Source organism: Lepidochelys kempii, chromosome 7 (genome assembly GCF_965140285.1).
Source record: "Lepidochelys kempii isolate rLepKem1 chromosome 7, rLepKem1.hap1, whole genome shotgun sequence".
NCBI lineage: Eukaryota > Metazoa > Chordata > Testudines > Cheloniidae > Lepidochelys > Lepidochelys kempii.
This window is the reverse complement of record NC_136386.1, coordinates 72,236,005-72,249,816: the sequence shown is the minus strand read 5'-3', so window position 1 is coordinate 72,249,816 and position 13,812 is coordinate 72,236,005. Positions and strand designations below refer to the sequence as shown.

At 39.2% G+C, this 13,812-nt stretch overlaps 1 protein-coding gene across 1 annotated transcript; it reads left to right on the top strand.

The window, feature by feature from the left end:
* The first annotated feature begins 6,481 nt into the window (after nucleotides 1–6,481).
* On the top strand, nucleotides 6,482–13,472 carry LOC140915189 (elastase-1). Its single transcript, XM_073354766.2, has 5 exons — nucleotides 6,482–6,655; nucleotides 7,085–7,179; nucleotides 10,102–10,382; nucleotides 11,439–11,602; nucleotides 13,274–13,472. Exons 1-5 carry the CDS (start codon nucleotides 6,482–6,484, stop codon nucleotides 13,448–13,450), a joined length of 891 nt encoding a protein of 296 aa, XP_073210867.2. The 3' UTR covers nucleotides 13,451–13,472.
* Nucleotides 13,473–13,812: the final 340 nt, after the last annotated feature.

The window sequence follows — 13,812 nt, the reverse complement described above, 5'->3', positions numbered from 1 at the left end:
ATTGGGGATTGATCCTGCTTTGAGCAGGGGGTTGGACTAGATGATCTCCTGAGGTCCCTTCCAACCCTGATATTCTATGATTCTATGATTCTACTAGGTTATATAAACCGCTGCAGTGAATAAACCTATAGTACTGTACTGGCACAGATTTGCTCCTACACTACCAATATCTGATTATCACCGTAGGAGAAAAATAAACAGCAAATGCAGGGGAAGGACAGCAAGGCAATCAGGTCAATGTCTTGCTAATCAAAAAAAACAGATGCTCCCTTATTTTGGGCATTTCAGGTCTTTAGGCTTCTAATTGAGTCACTGTGGCTTGTTAACAAATATAGTGTGTGCATCTGCGGATTTCCTTTGCTTTTGGAAAGGATTAAAATAGAAGAGATTTTTAATGGGAATTTAGGAAAACTAAAATATTCATCTGAATATTAACTCTGTGGATGAAATATGAAAACTGCCTCTTTTTTTAAACTGCCTCTTTTTTCACTTTGGATGTGGTCCTTGGAAAGTTACTTTTCGCATTTTGAATCTAAATGCCTGTCAGGTAACACGTTCATCGAATCTTTTCCATTTTTGACCACTGTTCAAAATTCTTGTTGTGAATGTTCATGGAACTGGGGTGTTAGATTTATCAGAGGCAGAAGAGTAGTTTTTGACTTCTGAGTTCGAATGACCTGGAATGCTGTAGATTCAGGCTTGTCTGCATTTAAAATTTAACTAACAGCTGTTGAAAGAGAATTGGCACCAAATTTATGTTCCAAAAACCAGAAGATGCTACTCTGGATAACAATTGGTGCTGACCTGTCTAGATGCTGGGGAGAAGGGCATGTTGGAACTATCAAGATAGTGGCTAATTAATAAATTTTAGAGAATGGTAACTTAGCACTAGAAGGACTAGCTAGAAACTGAACACATGGATTCTGAATGGCTCACGGCTTGCTTAAAGTATAAGTTACAAAGCTGTTCCCTTCTAGGTCACTGGTTCAGCTCTAGTCCAAATTGGCGTTGATTGAGAATAGGTAATACCTGATGTGGGTGCTTATTAGGTAGTATGTGTGAAATGAGTTACCTTAGTCCAGTTACCAATAAACAAGTATCAATATCATTAAATCTGCTCTTTCCAGTCTTGGAGAAGAGGCCAAGAACTGAATTAGACCCTCTCTCACTTATTGAAAGTGGCCCCTCAAGATCAGTATTAGAGATTAATTGGGCTAGGCAGTGAAGAAGAAACTTGCAGAATAACCATCTGTGCTGTACCTGTTCTTGGTTGGAGTTCTTTGATCTCCAAGACTTTCATGAGCACTAACCAGGCTCCAGTTTTTTTGAGAGACAACAAATAACACCAGCACTTACTAAAATAATAAAAATAAAAAATATGCCTGTTGATCTTTTTTTAATCTGGCCCTGGGATTATAAACCATATACTCTGAGCTTGGTGCACCTGAATCTGCACCAGGACTCCAAGATGAGAATTTCCATCCCCAGAGGCTCCACTTGCCTTCATGTGAAAGAATGCAAACTGGCAATGAATTCAAGACAACCTGGTATTCTGCCTCCCAGTGTGACTAATTGCTGGTACTTCAGAGGAAAAGAATCCCTACTCCCTATAAGGCAATTAGCCAGTTGTTCAAAGACATATGTGTTTGGGGAGGCATTTCTTCCTGCCGTCCTTATGATCTGAAGCAATAAGAAAGGATCACTTCTGTGGTGGCAGGCTCATTACACAATTATTTAGCTTTTTTGTAAATCCAAGGAAATAGTGATCTGCCAGTAAGCGTGGTGAGGTAAGAGGTCCTTGGTGGGACAGAAGGTTGTTTGTTCCTTGTTAAAATTAGAACAAAGTCATATAGTTCTTTGTAGGAAAAACACTTTTTGGGGAAGGGTGCGGCTAAGCCATAATGTCTGATGTGGGGCTCTTACCACAAGGTTGGGAGCCAGAAATTTCTGAGTTCTAGTCTTGGAACTGACCCTTACATTCTCTGTCACTTGGGCAAGACACTGCTCTCATGAGTTTTCCCAGCTGTGAAGGTAATACTTGCAACTGTTCCTTGCAGCCATGTTGAGGAGATTAATTCATGGTTTCAAAGCTCTTTGAAAATGAAAAATGCTATATTAGTGTTAAGTAGTATTGTTAATTGGAAAAAAGGGGTGGGAGAAGTATAGTTTATTAGATGGAAATAAGTACGTTCAGTAAACCCTTAGTGTGGGCTAAATAACCATACAGAACTCTTCATGACACTAGTCATTTATGTCTTGCTTTCTTGGCTAGGAAGATAGAGATTATGGGGTTTATTTGGTTTATAAATTACATTTTTTTCACTTTCTTCAGCAAAATAGCTTTGAAATGAAGGGCTCAATTAAAAACCAATGTCTAATCCACATCTTTTTTAAAATCTCACCCCGTTAATAGTTCATGTTGCTGGATTCATCTAGCCATTTGAGGATAAGAAACCGGTGACTGTAAGTTCTTCTGGACAGAGCCCTTATTTTTCAATATGCCTGTAACTACTGCACACCCTTGTATCACTACAGACAATGAAAATGAGTAGTGCTGTCTAGCCTCCTGTGTTGAACTGGACATTCTAAATAGGCTAGCTCTGCAATAGGGCAGAAAGGTAACAGGATGTGTGTTCATTTTGCATGGAGAGTGTAATTTGTAGATGAACAAGATCTGTGTTTTTCTCATTTGGAAAGATGAAATGTCAGTCTTGCAGCTAAAGACACTGGTTGTTTTAAGAATGAATGTTCTCACTATCACCACCACTTTATAAAATGAGAGATTCAGCTTCCTGGCCTAGAGAGATTGCAACTGCCATTGGGGAGTACTGTACAACTGGTTCATTTCCTCTTCCTGTCACCCCCTTTCAGGGCTGACATGGGCTTGCAGAACTGAAGCTCCTGTTTGGAAAAGAAAGCCCCAAAGAATAACGGGATTTAATTAAGAAAAGGAAACTTAGGTTGAATATCAGAAAAACCTTTCTTATGGTTATGTGGAACATCCTTTCAGGGGAAGTGCTGGATGTCCAATTTCTTCACACATTTAACTCTTGTCTGTATCAGATCAAGAAACACACTTGCAGGCTTTGCTGCAGTTGTTTGAATGTACAGTTTCTGCCTCTCTAAAGCTCTAGAAATTCTGGGTCTTGAGCTTACAGTCATCACATGCAGAAGGGTCAATGCATTCAGATAGCAGAGTACTAAGCTGCAGTCTGTAAGTCTTTAGAAGCATTAATCCCAAATAATATGTGACTTAAACAGATGCCATCTATCTTATTATCAGCCATCCATATACGACAGAATACATTGCTCAAACAACATTTCAAGGGAATTTTTAAAAGGAAGGGAATAAACACGAATGAGGAAATGATGCCAAAAAATCTTAACCCTCTTCCAACCACATACTGTTTTCTTACTGGCAAAAAAGCAACCCCAGCAACAATTAACCACATGGTTTTGCAAGCTGTTTAGCCTCATGAGGAGAGATTTTGTTCCCTATGTGGTTAAAGGTAGCATAATTTAATGAATCTGGGTCAAGAGCTTTCAATGAATTAAAGTGTGTTTGTGTTACTTCATAGAAAATAGGTTCCCTAGCCCCATCTGCTGCTCAGTGGTTGGATCTGCCACTCATTTTTATCAAGTAATAAAAATCCAATGGCTTTCTTCATTTGAGCTTGTAAATCATTAATCATAAAGTGGATGTTGGACCAAAATTCCCTAAACATACAACAGTACCTTGCAGAAATGCCCATTTTGTTTGTGCCTTCCAGTGTAAAACTGCTGATGAGAACCACCCTCCCACAGCCAGTCATAACAAGAATGCTAACCACAGGCAGAACCATCCAGGGCTTGGTGTTTTGATCTGCCCTGCATTGTTTTGCTGTAGTTATCATGAAAGTAACAACAAGCTGTGGTGTTTATGGTCCTGTCCCTCCAGTGTCATGTTCAGTAATAACACTTGTGCTGCAGTACAAAAATTCAGTCTCTCTTCTTTTCTCGTCTGATCAAGTTCTTGACAATGATTGTAGACGGTTTGCTTATGCTGCTGTTAGTGCTTTCTTTAGCACAAGCATCTTCAGTCCAGAATGCACGTCATCCCAAATTCCTGAACGTCGGTAAGTTGACACTACATGATCTCTTTTTTTTTTTGAAAAAACTATTAAACAGGCTAATGCCATTAGCCAGTGGATTTTAATTCAGCAGATCCTGTGCACACGCTTAAACTTGTTTGATAAGCTCGTTCCTTCCCTGCTTAATAGTGCTCTCTGTTGCCAAATGTTCCCCCTTCTCCGCATCTGCAATATAATTACTATAAATATGACTTGATTAGTGCCATAACACTGTTGGCTGTTAATGATACCAAACCCTAATGGCTGCTCCCTAGAAACTGGCAAAAAAACCCCAAAACAACCAGATAATAATAATAATTAATACCATGAGGTGAAACGGGGCACCTCGGGTCAAATCAGAAGGAGCTATTTGGGTTCCATGGGGATTTCTTTCTTTGGTCAAGTGCTCAGCAACCCTACCTAATAGCCCAAATAAGTCATTTCTTCTGCTCCTAGGTCAGAAGTTGCCATTTCTGTTAATATTTTGAAAGCCCCATTTTAAAAGGGAAGTCTTGGAGACTCCAGTGACGGCACGACACCTGGCAAGATTGTCATGCACCTGATTTACACACTGGAACCAATTGTGTGACTAGAGATTGCAGGATCAGGCTCCTGATGAAGGGTGGGCTATTTTTAAATACCCAACTATGTACTTTTAATTCACATTTCTTCAAACCTGTCAAGGGCATTTGTCCCTATTGCCTTGTGCATCCATGGTAAATATGAAGTTTCTGAAAGATGCAGTTTGAGGTATCTGAGTGAAAATTCAAAAGAATGTGTCCAATAAACCAGTAACACAAAACCAATAAAAGATCTGAAAATCTTCTCACAATAAGATATCTCCAAAGTAGTCAAACAGAAAGTGATCACACATTCCAGAGAAACAATCATTTGTAAATTGAGAAGCAAAAGGAATTTTGGCCCAAAAGCAAACTAGTCATAGACATTTGAAAATAGCAGCTGTGGGTGTAAAAACTAATAAGCTCACACAATAAACTCTTCCATGTATTTTATTGATCTATTTGAAGTTTTAAAATCTATTAACTTTTTTACTATCACTATACATGCATGCATAATTGTACAAAAGAGAGTAATATGAATACAAGGCTGGTGAATACAGTACATTGTTAATAATTGTCATTTTACCCCATTTTTCCAAATTCTCTGCATGTTTGAGTTGCATGCCCCATCATTTCAGAATCAGCCTACTACTGTTAGAACATGATCTTGTGGACTTCATTTATTTAGCTATGTATTTTAGATTGGCCAACAAACTGTGGTGTTCCATATGTTCAACCAAACACGGTGGAGAGGATTATATCAGGCAACGAAGTAAGGCCACATTCTTGGCCTTGGCAAGTCTCATTACAGGTAACAATGACCTTTAGACAGAGTAACAAACCTGGCTGTCCTTTGTCAGTACAACATTTTTATTGAAGTCAATAATAAAGTTATTAAGAGTGTGTGTGCAGCCAAGCAAGTGAATGTAACTTGTGTCTCTATATTGTGCCACAAACTTCTCCTACTGAAGTCAATGGTAAAATGTATGTATAGATAAAGAGTGCTTTTCACAAATCTTTTAAATAAAGGGATTGCAGTCTAGGAACTATTTATATAATTTTATATATAAGTAGTTTCTTATGGTTGTAAAATATTTGTGAGCTACAGTATGTAGCCATCAAACCTGAATTGAAGTATACTTTCCAAAAAGTTGATGGAAGCACATTTAATTAAGGATTTAGTCATCCCAACCCCCCTGAAACCAACTGGTGAAATTTTCTTTTCTCTCTTTAACTGCCCTGTATATTTAATAGTAGGAGGACTGGCCAGTTTAAAAATAAATTTTAAAACCAAGAATTGTATAGCAGCTTCATGGGAAAATAATTCCCTAGAAAATAATGAAGACTTGGTTACAGACGCAGGCAAGAGGGATGAAATAGAAAGAAGTATGACATTGGTGAAAATACAGAACTTCAAGACAGCAACACATTTTCATCATTAGTAATATAGTCTGTTTTGTATCTAAGCAAAGTAGATTGGTATGTGACTGAATTATTCCACCACAATAAAAAAGGAGATCATAGTCTCCTTCATCCAGAAGGAGTCTTTTATAAACTGGTTTCTCCAGAACCTCTAACTCAGATAGTCCCCTACTTTCCACCACTGATACATTTTTCTTGGTCATCAAAGAAGACTATATTTCTGCTGGAGAAAGCTCAGTCAGGGAAGAGAATGGGATGTATATATAAAGAATCAATAATCGAAGTGTGGCTGACATCTGATAATTTGGACGTGGAAATGGATAACATGCAAGGGCAAATGGAGTTAAAAATAACTTACCATAACCTATGATTTAAATAAAATGAGAGATAATGGGCTGTGATAGGATTCACAAACAAAACACAAAGGAGTCTTCCGTGCAAGATTCTTCTGTCCTTGTCTTCCATATTAATGTTGTTACCCTCCATGTGTTTACTGCAATGTTGGAAGAGGAACCAACAGGGGGATGCAAAGAAGGGAGTGATGTGATGAGAACAACAAACAAGGTAAATGATCCTTGCAACAATGTTTTGAATAGACTTGAGGGGGCAATAGGGCTGGCCTCAATGCTAGAAAAGACCAGATTACAGCAGTAAAACATAATAATGAGGGCTTGGCAGTCTGGACATACAAATATCTTCATAATTATTGCTTACTAGTTAACAGTGGTTTTCACTACCCCATCTTTATTCCACAATGGCATTAGCAGACAGGTCTTTCTTAACAATTCTTTAGCATCATTTTACACACAGAAAAAAGAATGCCGGGGTAAACAGATTTCTTCCACAACTGCTAGTAACACATATTGCTCCGTAGAGGGCACTTTAGTTCATCCATTAGCCACCATTAGTTCATCCATTCCTTTCAAGTGCCCAAGAATGAAATCTCCTCTGACATAAAGTTCTATTATTTTCTAACTTTATTTTTCTTTCTAGGTTTGGACTAGAACAAATAGCAAATTTATTCATGTTTGTGGAGGGACTCTCATTCACAAAAGCTGGGTTCTCACTGCTGCCCACTGCTTCCAGAAGTAAGTTTTACATTTGCAGTTTTTGCTTGAGTTCTTGGAGGTTATGGAATATATTTTTGTATACTCATTACCACTGAAAGCAGAAATAAGTGCAGAATTAGATGTATTCTGTACTTCAGCCATTGTGACTCAGAGCCACCATGAAAAGGGACATCAGAAAGACTGACAGAAATTAGGGTTACCGTATTTGAACATTCAAAAAAAAGAACATTCCATGGGGGTGGGGGGGTATTTGCTCGCACCCCCCTGCCTTGCCCCAAATCCACCCCTTCCCTGCCCCCATTCCAACCCCTTCCCCAAAGTCCCTGCCCCAACTCCATCCTCGGCCCGGCCCTGCCTCCTCCCCTGAGCGTGCCGTGTTCCCTCTCCTTCTCCATCCCTCCCAGCCACACGAAACAGCTGTTTTGCAGCACAAGCGCTGGGAGCTAGGGGGAAAAGGCAGGCACTCTCTCGAGTGATCAACATTCACTCTCTTTCTTGAATGATCAACTCTTCTTTGGGGAAAAATAATAATGGCAAAATTCCAGACGTTTTCAGATATTTAAAAATTCCTCCTGGATGGTGATTTAAGAATCAAAAAGCCAGACATGTCTGGGAAAATATGGACGTATGGTAACCCTACTGATCAAGGGAAATTGTGCACACCAGTGGGGTGGTTCTTAAACTTACTCCTGGGGCATTCAAGGCAAAAAACTAAAAATTCTGGGCACAATATTTTAAAATTCTGCAGATTTTATTTGTCAAAATAACACTACATAATCACACCAGTTTCAATTATTTTGATAATTTATTTCAAAATACCTGTCAGCAGGTATGTCTCTAACAATACAAACGCACAAAAATTCCCCCAGGAACAAAGAAACCCTATGACAACCCAGTTCCTATTTCTCTTTCACCTTCCCCACCCACCAGAGCCCAGTGGGGGGGAGGGGAGGGAAGAGCCTAGCTGCACGGCCCCCCGCAGCCAATACATCCAAACCCCCTCCTCCCCAGAGCCCAGCGGTGGAGCCCCCTAGCCCAGACACCTGCCTCCCTACCCGCCAGAGCCCAGGGATCCAGAGGGAGAAACAACCTGATGCTCAGTGTCAGGTTTTCACGGAGTTTCCTGCGCACTGCCCTCTCCTTCCCTCAGGGCATGCTGGGAACTGCAATTGCCAGGAACCCTCTAGCTCTCTCCCCCTCCCTCACAGCGGTGTCTTCTATGTGTGAGCTGTGCTCTGCTGGGTCCTGCAGTCCCTAGTGGCAGCTAGCAGCACTGCAGCCCATTTCTATGGGGCAAAGGAAATTCTGTGTGCTCGTTAATTTCTGGAAAATTCTGCATTGCGCAGTGGTGCAGAACTCCCCCAGGAATATAAACTGGGGAACACAACCTAGAAATTAGGGTGTTAATAGCAAAAGAAAAATCCATCAAAATGCAAAAGATGACAACCATGGGATATTACTTGGGAAAATATATTGAAAGAAAGCATATAAATGAGGTCAAAAGAACTTCTAGTTTTTTTACGTGGACTGAGAAATATACCATCACAGAAAGGAATAAAATCAAGCAAATATGGATTTACCCAGTTCTTAAAATGTCTTGCTTTCTGCGATCAATGTTCCACACTTGTTCTTGAACAAACAAAAAACCACTATTATTCTTTCATATAATGACACATAAAGCAGTTATTTTCTGTACTTGGTAAATTTTCTTTGTATTTAGTGTTCCTTTTCTTGTACCATGTATGATAATGACTTGTGAATGTGTCACAAATTTGGTAACTCCCCTTTTAAAATAATTGTAATGTAGTTTTTAGTTTATACAGTATGGAGAAGCCATGCAGGTGAAGTACAGTGTAAAACAAGTAACAATAGAAACTAATGCAATTGATCTTGCATTGATCTTGTTCAACAATAAGTCATTCCAACTATTCAGTAAGTTACAGTCTAACTAAGAAAACTTCAAACTTTCTGAAAAATATCTGGCCAACCTCCATGCCAATATGTAATTTGGTGTAAGATTAAAATTCACCCTGTTGCAAAGACCCTGTGTAAAGCCTGTCATGCCACTTCAGCTGCACGGTGGTAAAGCTTGACAGATTCAGTAGCTAGAAATCCCATCTAAAGCTACAAGTCCTATGTTCTGCCCATAGTTAGAGCAGTGAGGGAATGAATTCCATTCTCTCCAGTCCTCATTTAGGCCTCAACTCAGTAAGGTTCTTAAGCATGTACCTATCTTTAAGCACAGGAATAGTCCCAGTAAATACTTCCTGAATGAGAGCTGAAGTTCCTGGTATAAAGCACATTTACTCAGGAGGAATGCATTTTACCCTAAAGAAATGTATAAAATTCATTCCTTTTTCTCAGTCAACTAGAAATGGTACTGAATCTTTGATCCAAAACCTTGTTATACATTCATGTGCAGTGTCCAAAGGAGAAGGACAAGTGCACTAAGCCTCTAAACCTGCTTTTTATTGTTGTATTTTATAGATACTTCCTAAGCATCTATAATATGTTTATTCCCACTGTATATGGAGGCCTGCTGTAAATAATGATGCATTGTTTCCTCCTGCAGTGAAGAGTCAAACTGTATCTTTGTTGCTGTTAAATACTAGGAAAGCTGCTTTTTACATTTATTGTGTCAGCAGAATCCTTTAAAGTAATTTCTAATCTACTTCTTTGGCAGGATCTCATTTTTCATCATAAATATACCCCCACTCATTTCAGCAGGCTACCATTTTGCACTTCTAAACAATGTCATTTTAAACTCACAACATTTTATTTGTCAAAATAAAACTACATAATTGCAAGTTTGGGGTAAACAGCCTTCTGGTCAATTATGTGAGTGTGGGGAGTATTGCACATAATTAAGTGGAAAAAACTCATTAAAAAGAGGGCATTAGGTTCAATATAATGACACCCTATGTTGTTTTAATTTTTTAGAGGAAAGGTAGAAGATGCAGCAAACTGGCGAATTCTCCTGGGCAAGCATAACCTTAATCGTACCGAATCCACAGAGCGAGTCTACCGTGTGAAGCGAATTTATCAGCATGAGCATTTCTGCTACCCTCACCTAAATGAGCTGGATTATGACATTGCCTTGGTCAAGCCTGTAGAAGACATTATAACAAACCATTTTATTCACTATGCCTGCCTGCCTAAGAGAGACAGCACTCTTCATCCAGGACAATTCTGTTGGGTGACTGGATGGGGGAACACAAGAGGTACTTCTGAGTGCTTCTCATAGCATGGGTTCAGAGGTTAGACTTCACGAGTCTGTGGAAGGTGAATGCCTGTCAGAGACCAACTTTTAGCCAGTTACTCTTTGAAATTCCAATGATATAGAGGAGGATTATTTTAAAAGCACATAGCAATATAGGCAGGGTACCTTCATATATGCTGAGGCACAAGAAAACCAAATAGCTTACCTAGTATAACAGCACTTCTTGAAATAGGTGACTGACTTATTCTCTTAAATGTTACTGTTATAACAGCATAACCATAGCACCTAGGAGTCCCAGTCAAAGTCAAGAACCCTATTGTGCTAGGTACTGTATAAACACAGAACAGTCCCTGCCCCAAAGAGTGTACGTGACATTTTGGTAACAGTTACTGCCCATGCTACCATAATACCTGCATACTTGCACAGCTAAATCTTTCAACAACCATTCAGATTTTATTCTGGGGTTCTTCCCTGTTTTCATGTTTATGTATGTATGTATTTATTTATTTATTTTATATTTGGGTAGCACATTTGCGGTTCCAGTCTGGATTACAGCCCCATTTTAAGCACTGTACAAACATCTGTGATACAATCCTTGCCCCAAAGAGCTTATATTTTAACTAATGCCCATGAAAAGTGCCAGGCTCTTTAGTCCTGGAGACTGAAGTCTCATTATCTGCAAAACAGATAAAACATGGACAGCAGCATTACAAACCTCCCTCTACTGCCCTGCCACCATACCATGACCCTGCCCAGGGATGAATGAATAGTTGGATCCTGTGACAATAAATTGTGGGGAAATGCAATTTCATAGTTGACTATACTTGTGGAATAAACACACAATATGACTATTTAAAACAAACAAAAAATCTGAATTAACAAATTGGAAACAAAAGTGTAATGGTGGGAATCTTTTAATCTGGAACAAAGTAGACCCAAGTTCTTGTAACTTGTACATGAATACTGTTAAATTACATTCCATGTCACTTGAAATGTTCATATTTAGAACGGAAATGTTTTTCATGTTCCCTTTTCTCATCTATTTTATCTATTTAAGGTGGGAAAGAAAACCTGGCTTTGTCTGAGGTTTTGAACCAGGCCAAGTTACCAGTCATAGATTTCAGTACATGTCGCCTAAAGAAGTTCTGGGGAGACAGAGTTCGGCAGTCAATGCTCTGTGCTGGATTCAGGGACACTGGGGAGCCTCCTGCTGCCTGTCAGGTACAAAACTCAGCTGTTAATTCCAACTATGAATGAAAACATCAGGCTGTTCAGTACAGGGGTAGCTAACATGTAGTTTGTGGCTTTCTAAAAAACGGCCTGCTGCTGCCCCTATCTTTAAAGAGAAGTGTGTGTGGCCTGTGAATATTATACTCTCAATATGCAAGGGTCCATACTGCATGCTGGGATATGTAGTTTTCAAGGGGCATACTCCCATGTTTGGGATAAAGGCTGTTACAAGCTTCTCTGTTAAAAGCAATTAAGAGGTTTAAACGTGGTATTTAGTAGGACAACGTTTGGACATCCCTCATACAATTGGAGAGAAATAGTTTTAAAGCAGTGGCATAGATTAGGATTGTCAGAGGCCTTAAATTACAGAAGACAGTCCTGGTTTGCAGCATTAGTTCTGTATCCTGACCTCAATGTGGGGGGGAGTGGGAGTGAGAATTGGGAAGAGATTATTTTAAGCCCATTGCAGTTCAACGATATATGGAAAAATGTTCATAGCTGTATATATCCTTAGAAAAAAGGTTGCTAAAAATGCCCCAAACTGCTGCAAAGGTATCTCTTGTCAAAAGCTTGTGTATTATCACTTTTTGACTAGTCAAATTAAAGGTATTTAACTTTTCCACCTCTTTGTATTATAATGAGTGAAAGATATGTACCAATTCCAAGGTAATTTCTAGGAATATATTATTTCATATATTTTATGATGATTTTTTGGTCAGGCATTACTTAAGGGAATTAATAAATTGTTTTATTTTTGGATGTGGGAAGACTTGGGGAGTGTTAATTTTTAGTGCTTGTGAAAAGTGACTGGTAGCCCTGAATACTGAAGTTATTTGTATTTCCCATAGATCAGCTACAGCACAAGCAGCTGTAGTGCAAACTTCCCTACACAATGCTGCCAACATGCCCTTTACCCTCTCTGGATACATCCCTTCAAGAATTACTAAAGTAATTGGCTCATTGGCCTATGCAGTCCTTGACCTCTCTGCTATGACTGCGCCCAACTGTAGGGCATATTAGTGTCAGCAGAAATGGTTTTTGTGATCTGTACATTTTTCTAGTAGGAATCGGATCAAGACCACTAATTCACTTCATGTGGGCCACTGAACACCCATCAGATGTTAGTAATGACCAACCTAGCCTTGATCCAGACCTATGATATAAGAGATGAAACACATTGTATACTGTTACTACATCTTTGAATCATCCACTTTCTTAATCCAATAAATGATTAGACAGCTTTAAAGAACAAGGAGATGACTCAGTCTGCATCTAATATCCTTATGTGTTTGGCAGAAAATGCTGTTCAGGTGGCCCATGTTGTTTTGAAACTGTGCAGTTTAGGTAATCCTAAAGAGGACTCTAACCTGACAGCTAAATCTCATCAAGAGTATCCTTCTAAAACATGGTGCTTTCCTCGCTTCTTGTAAGTAGCACAAGATGCCTCAGAGTTAAGAACTCCAGTGTAGCTCTACATCCTTTTCTATACCTTAATGACACCTGTTAAAAATAGATCTAGGAGTGTTTTATGCATTATGTGACATGCAAAAAGTCTGATTTGCTCTGTTTGTTAATAGAGCTATTAAAGAGCACAAAGTCATTGGCATGTAAGCAATTTCCTGCAATTCCAAGTCCTGTCTAATGGTTGTTTGTTTCTTCCAGGGAGATTCAGGTGGACCACTGGTCTGTCAGATTAGAAGAGAAAAGTGGGAAGTGCATGGTGTAGTTAGCTTTGGACCTATTGGATGCAAAGTGGAGAACAAACCCAGTGTCTTTACAAGGACTTCTGCTTACATTTCCTGGATTGAAGCAACCAGAATCCGGGACTTCTTTTTGTAAAGACATGAGATACAACTGAAGTGGGGGGAAAAATAAAAATCTTTTACATAAATAAATGTGTTCATTTCTAACTTTGAGGTTAATTAGGCTCTTTGCAGAGGGCAAGATAGATGAACCTGCTGTAGTCTCCACTTGTTTCCTCTTTCCTGAGTACCAGATATTAGGTTAAATTTTCAGTCGTGTAAAGTTCAGGTAGCTGTCTTTCATAGACTTTTTCCCTTCTCATCTTGTGTCTTTTTTTTCTCAGTCCGCCATCTTCTTTCTGTCATTTTTTCTTCTTGGACCCCAAACTCTAATTCCCCATGCCTCTACTCTCTTCTGCAAACGTTGATCAAAAGGAATAGGCTGCACACCAGACAATA

Bases quoted from the DNA above. Each gene is read 5' to 3' on its own strand.
- LOC140915189 (XM_073354766.2), top strand. From the start codon at position 6,482: ATGGGCTGTGATAGGATTCACAAACAAAACACAAAGGAGTCTTCCGTG. The intron at 6,656-7,084 runs GTAAATGATCCT...TTTTCTTTCTAG, and splicing joins TGATGAGAACAACAAACAAG to GTTTGGACTAGAACAAATAG. The intron at 11,603-13,273 runs GTACAAAACTCA...TGTTTCTTCCAG, and splicing joins AGCCTCCTGCTGCCTGTCAG to GGAGATTCAGGTGGACCACT.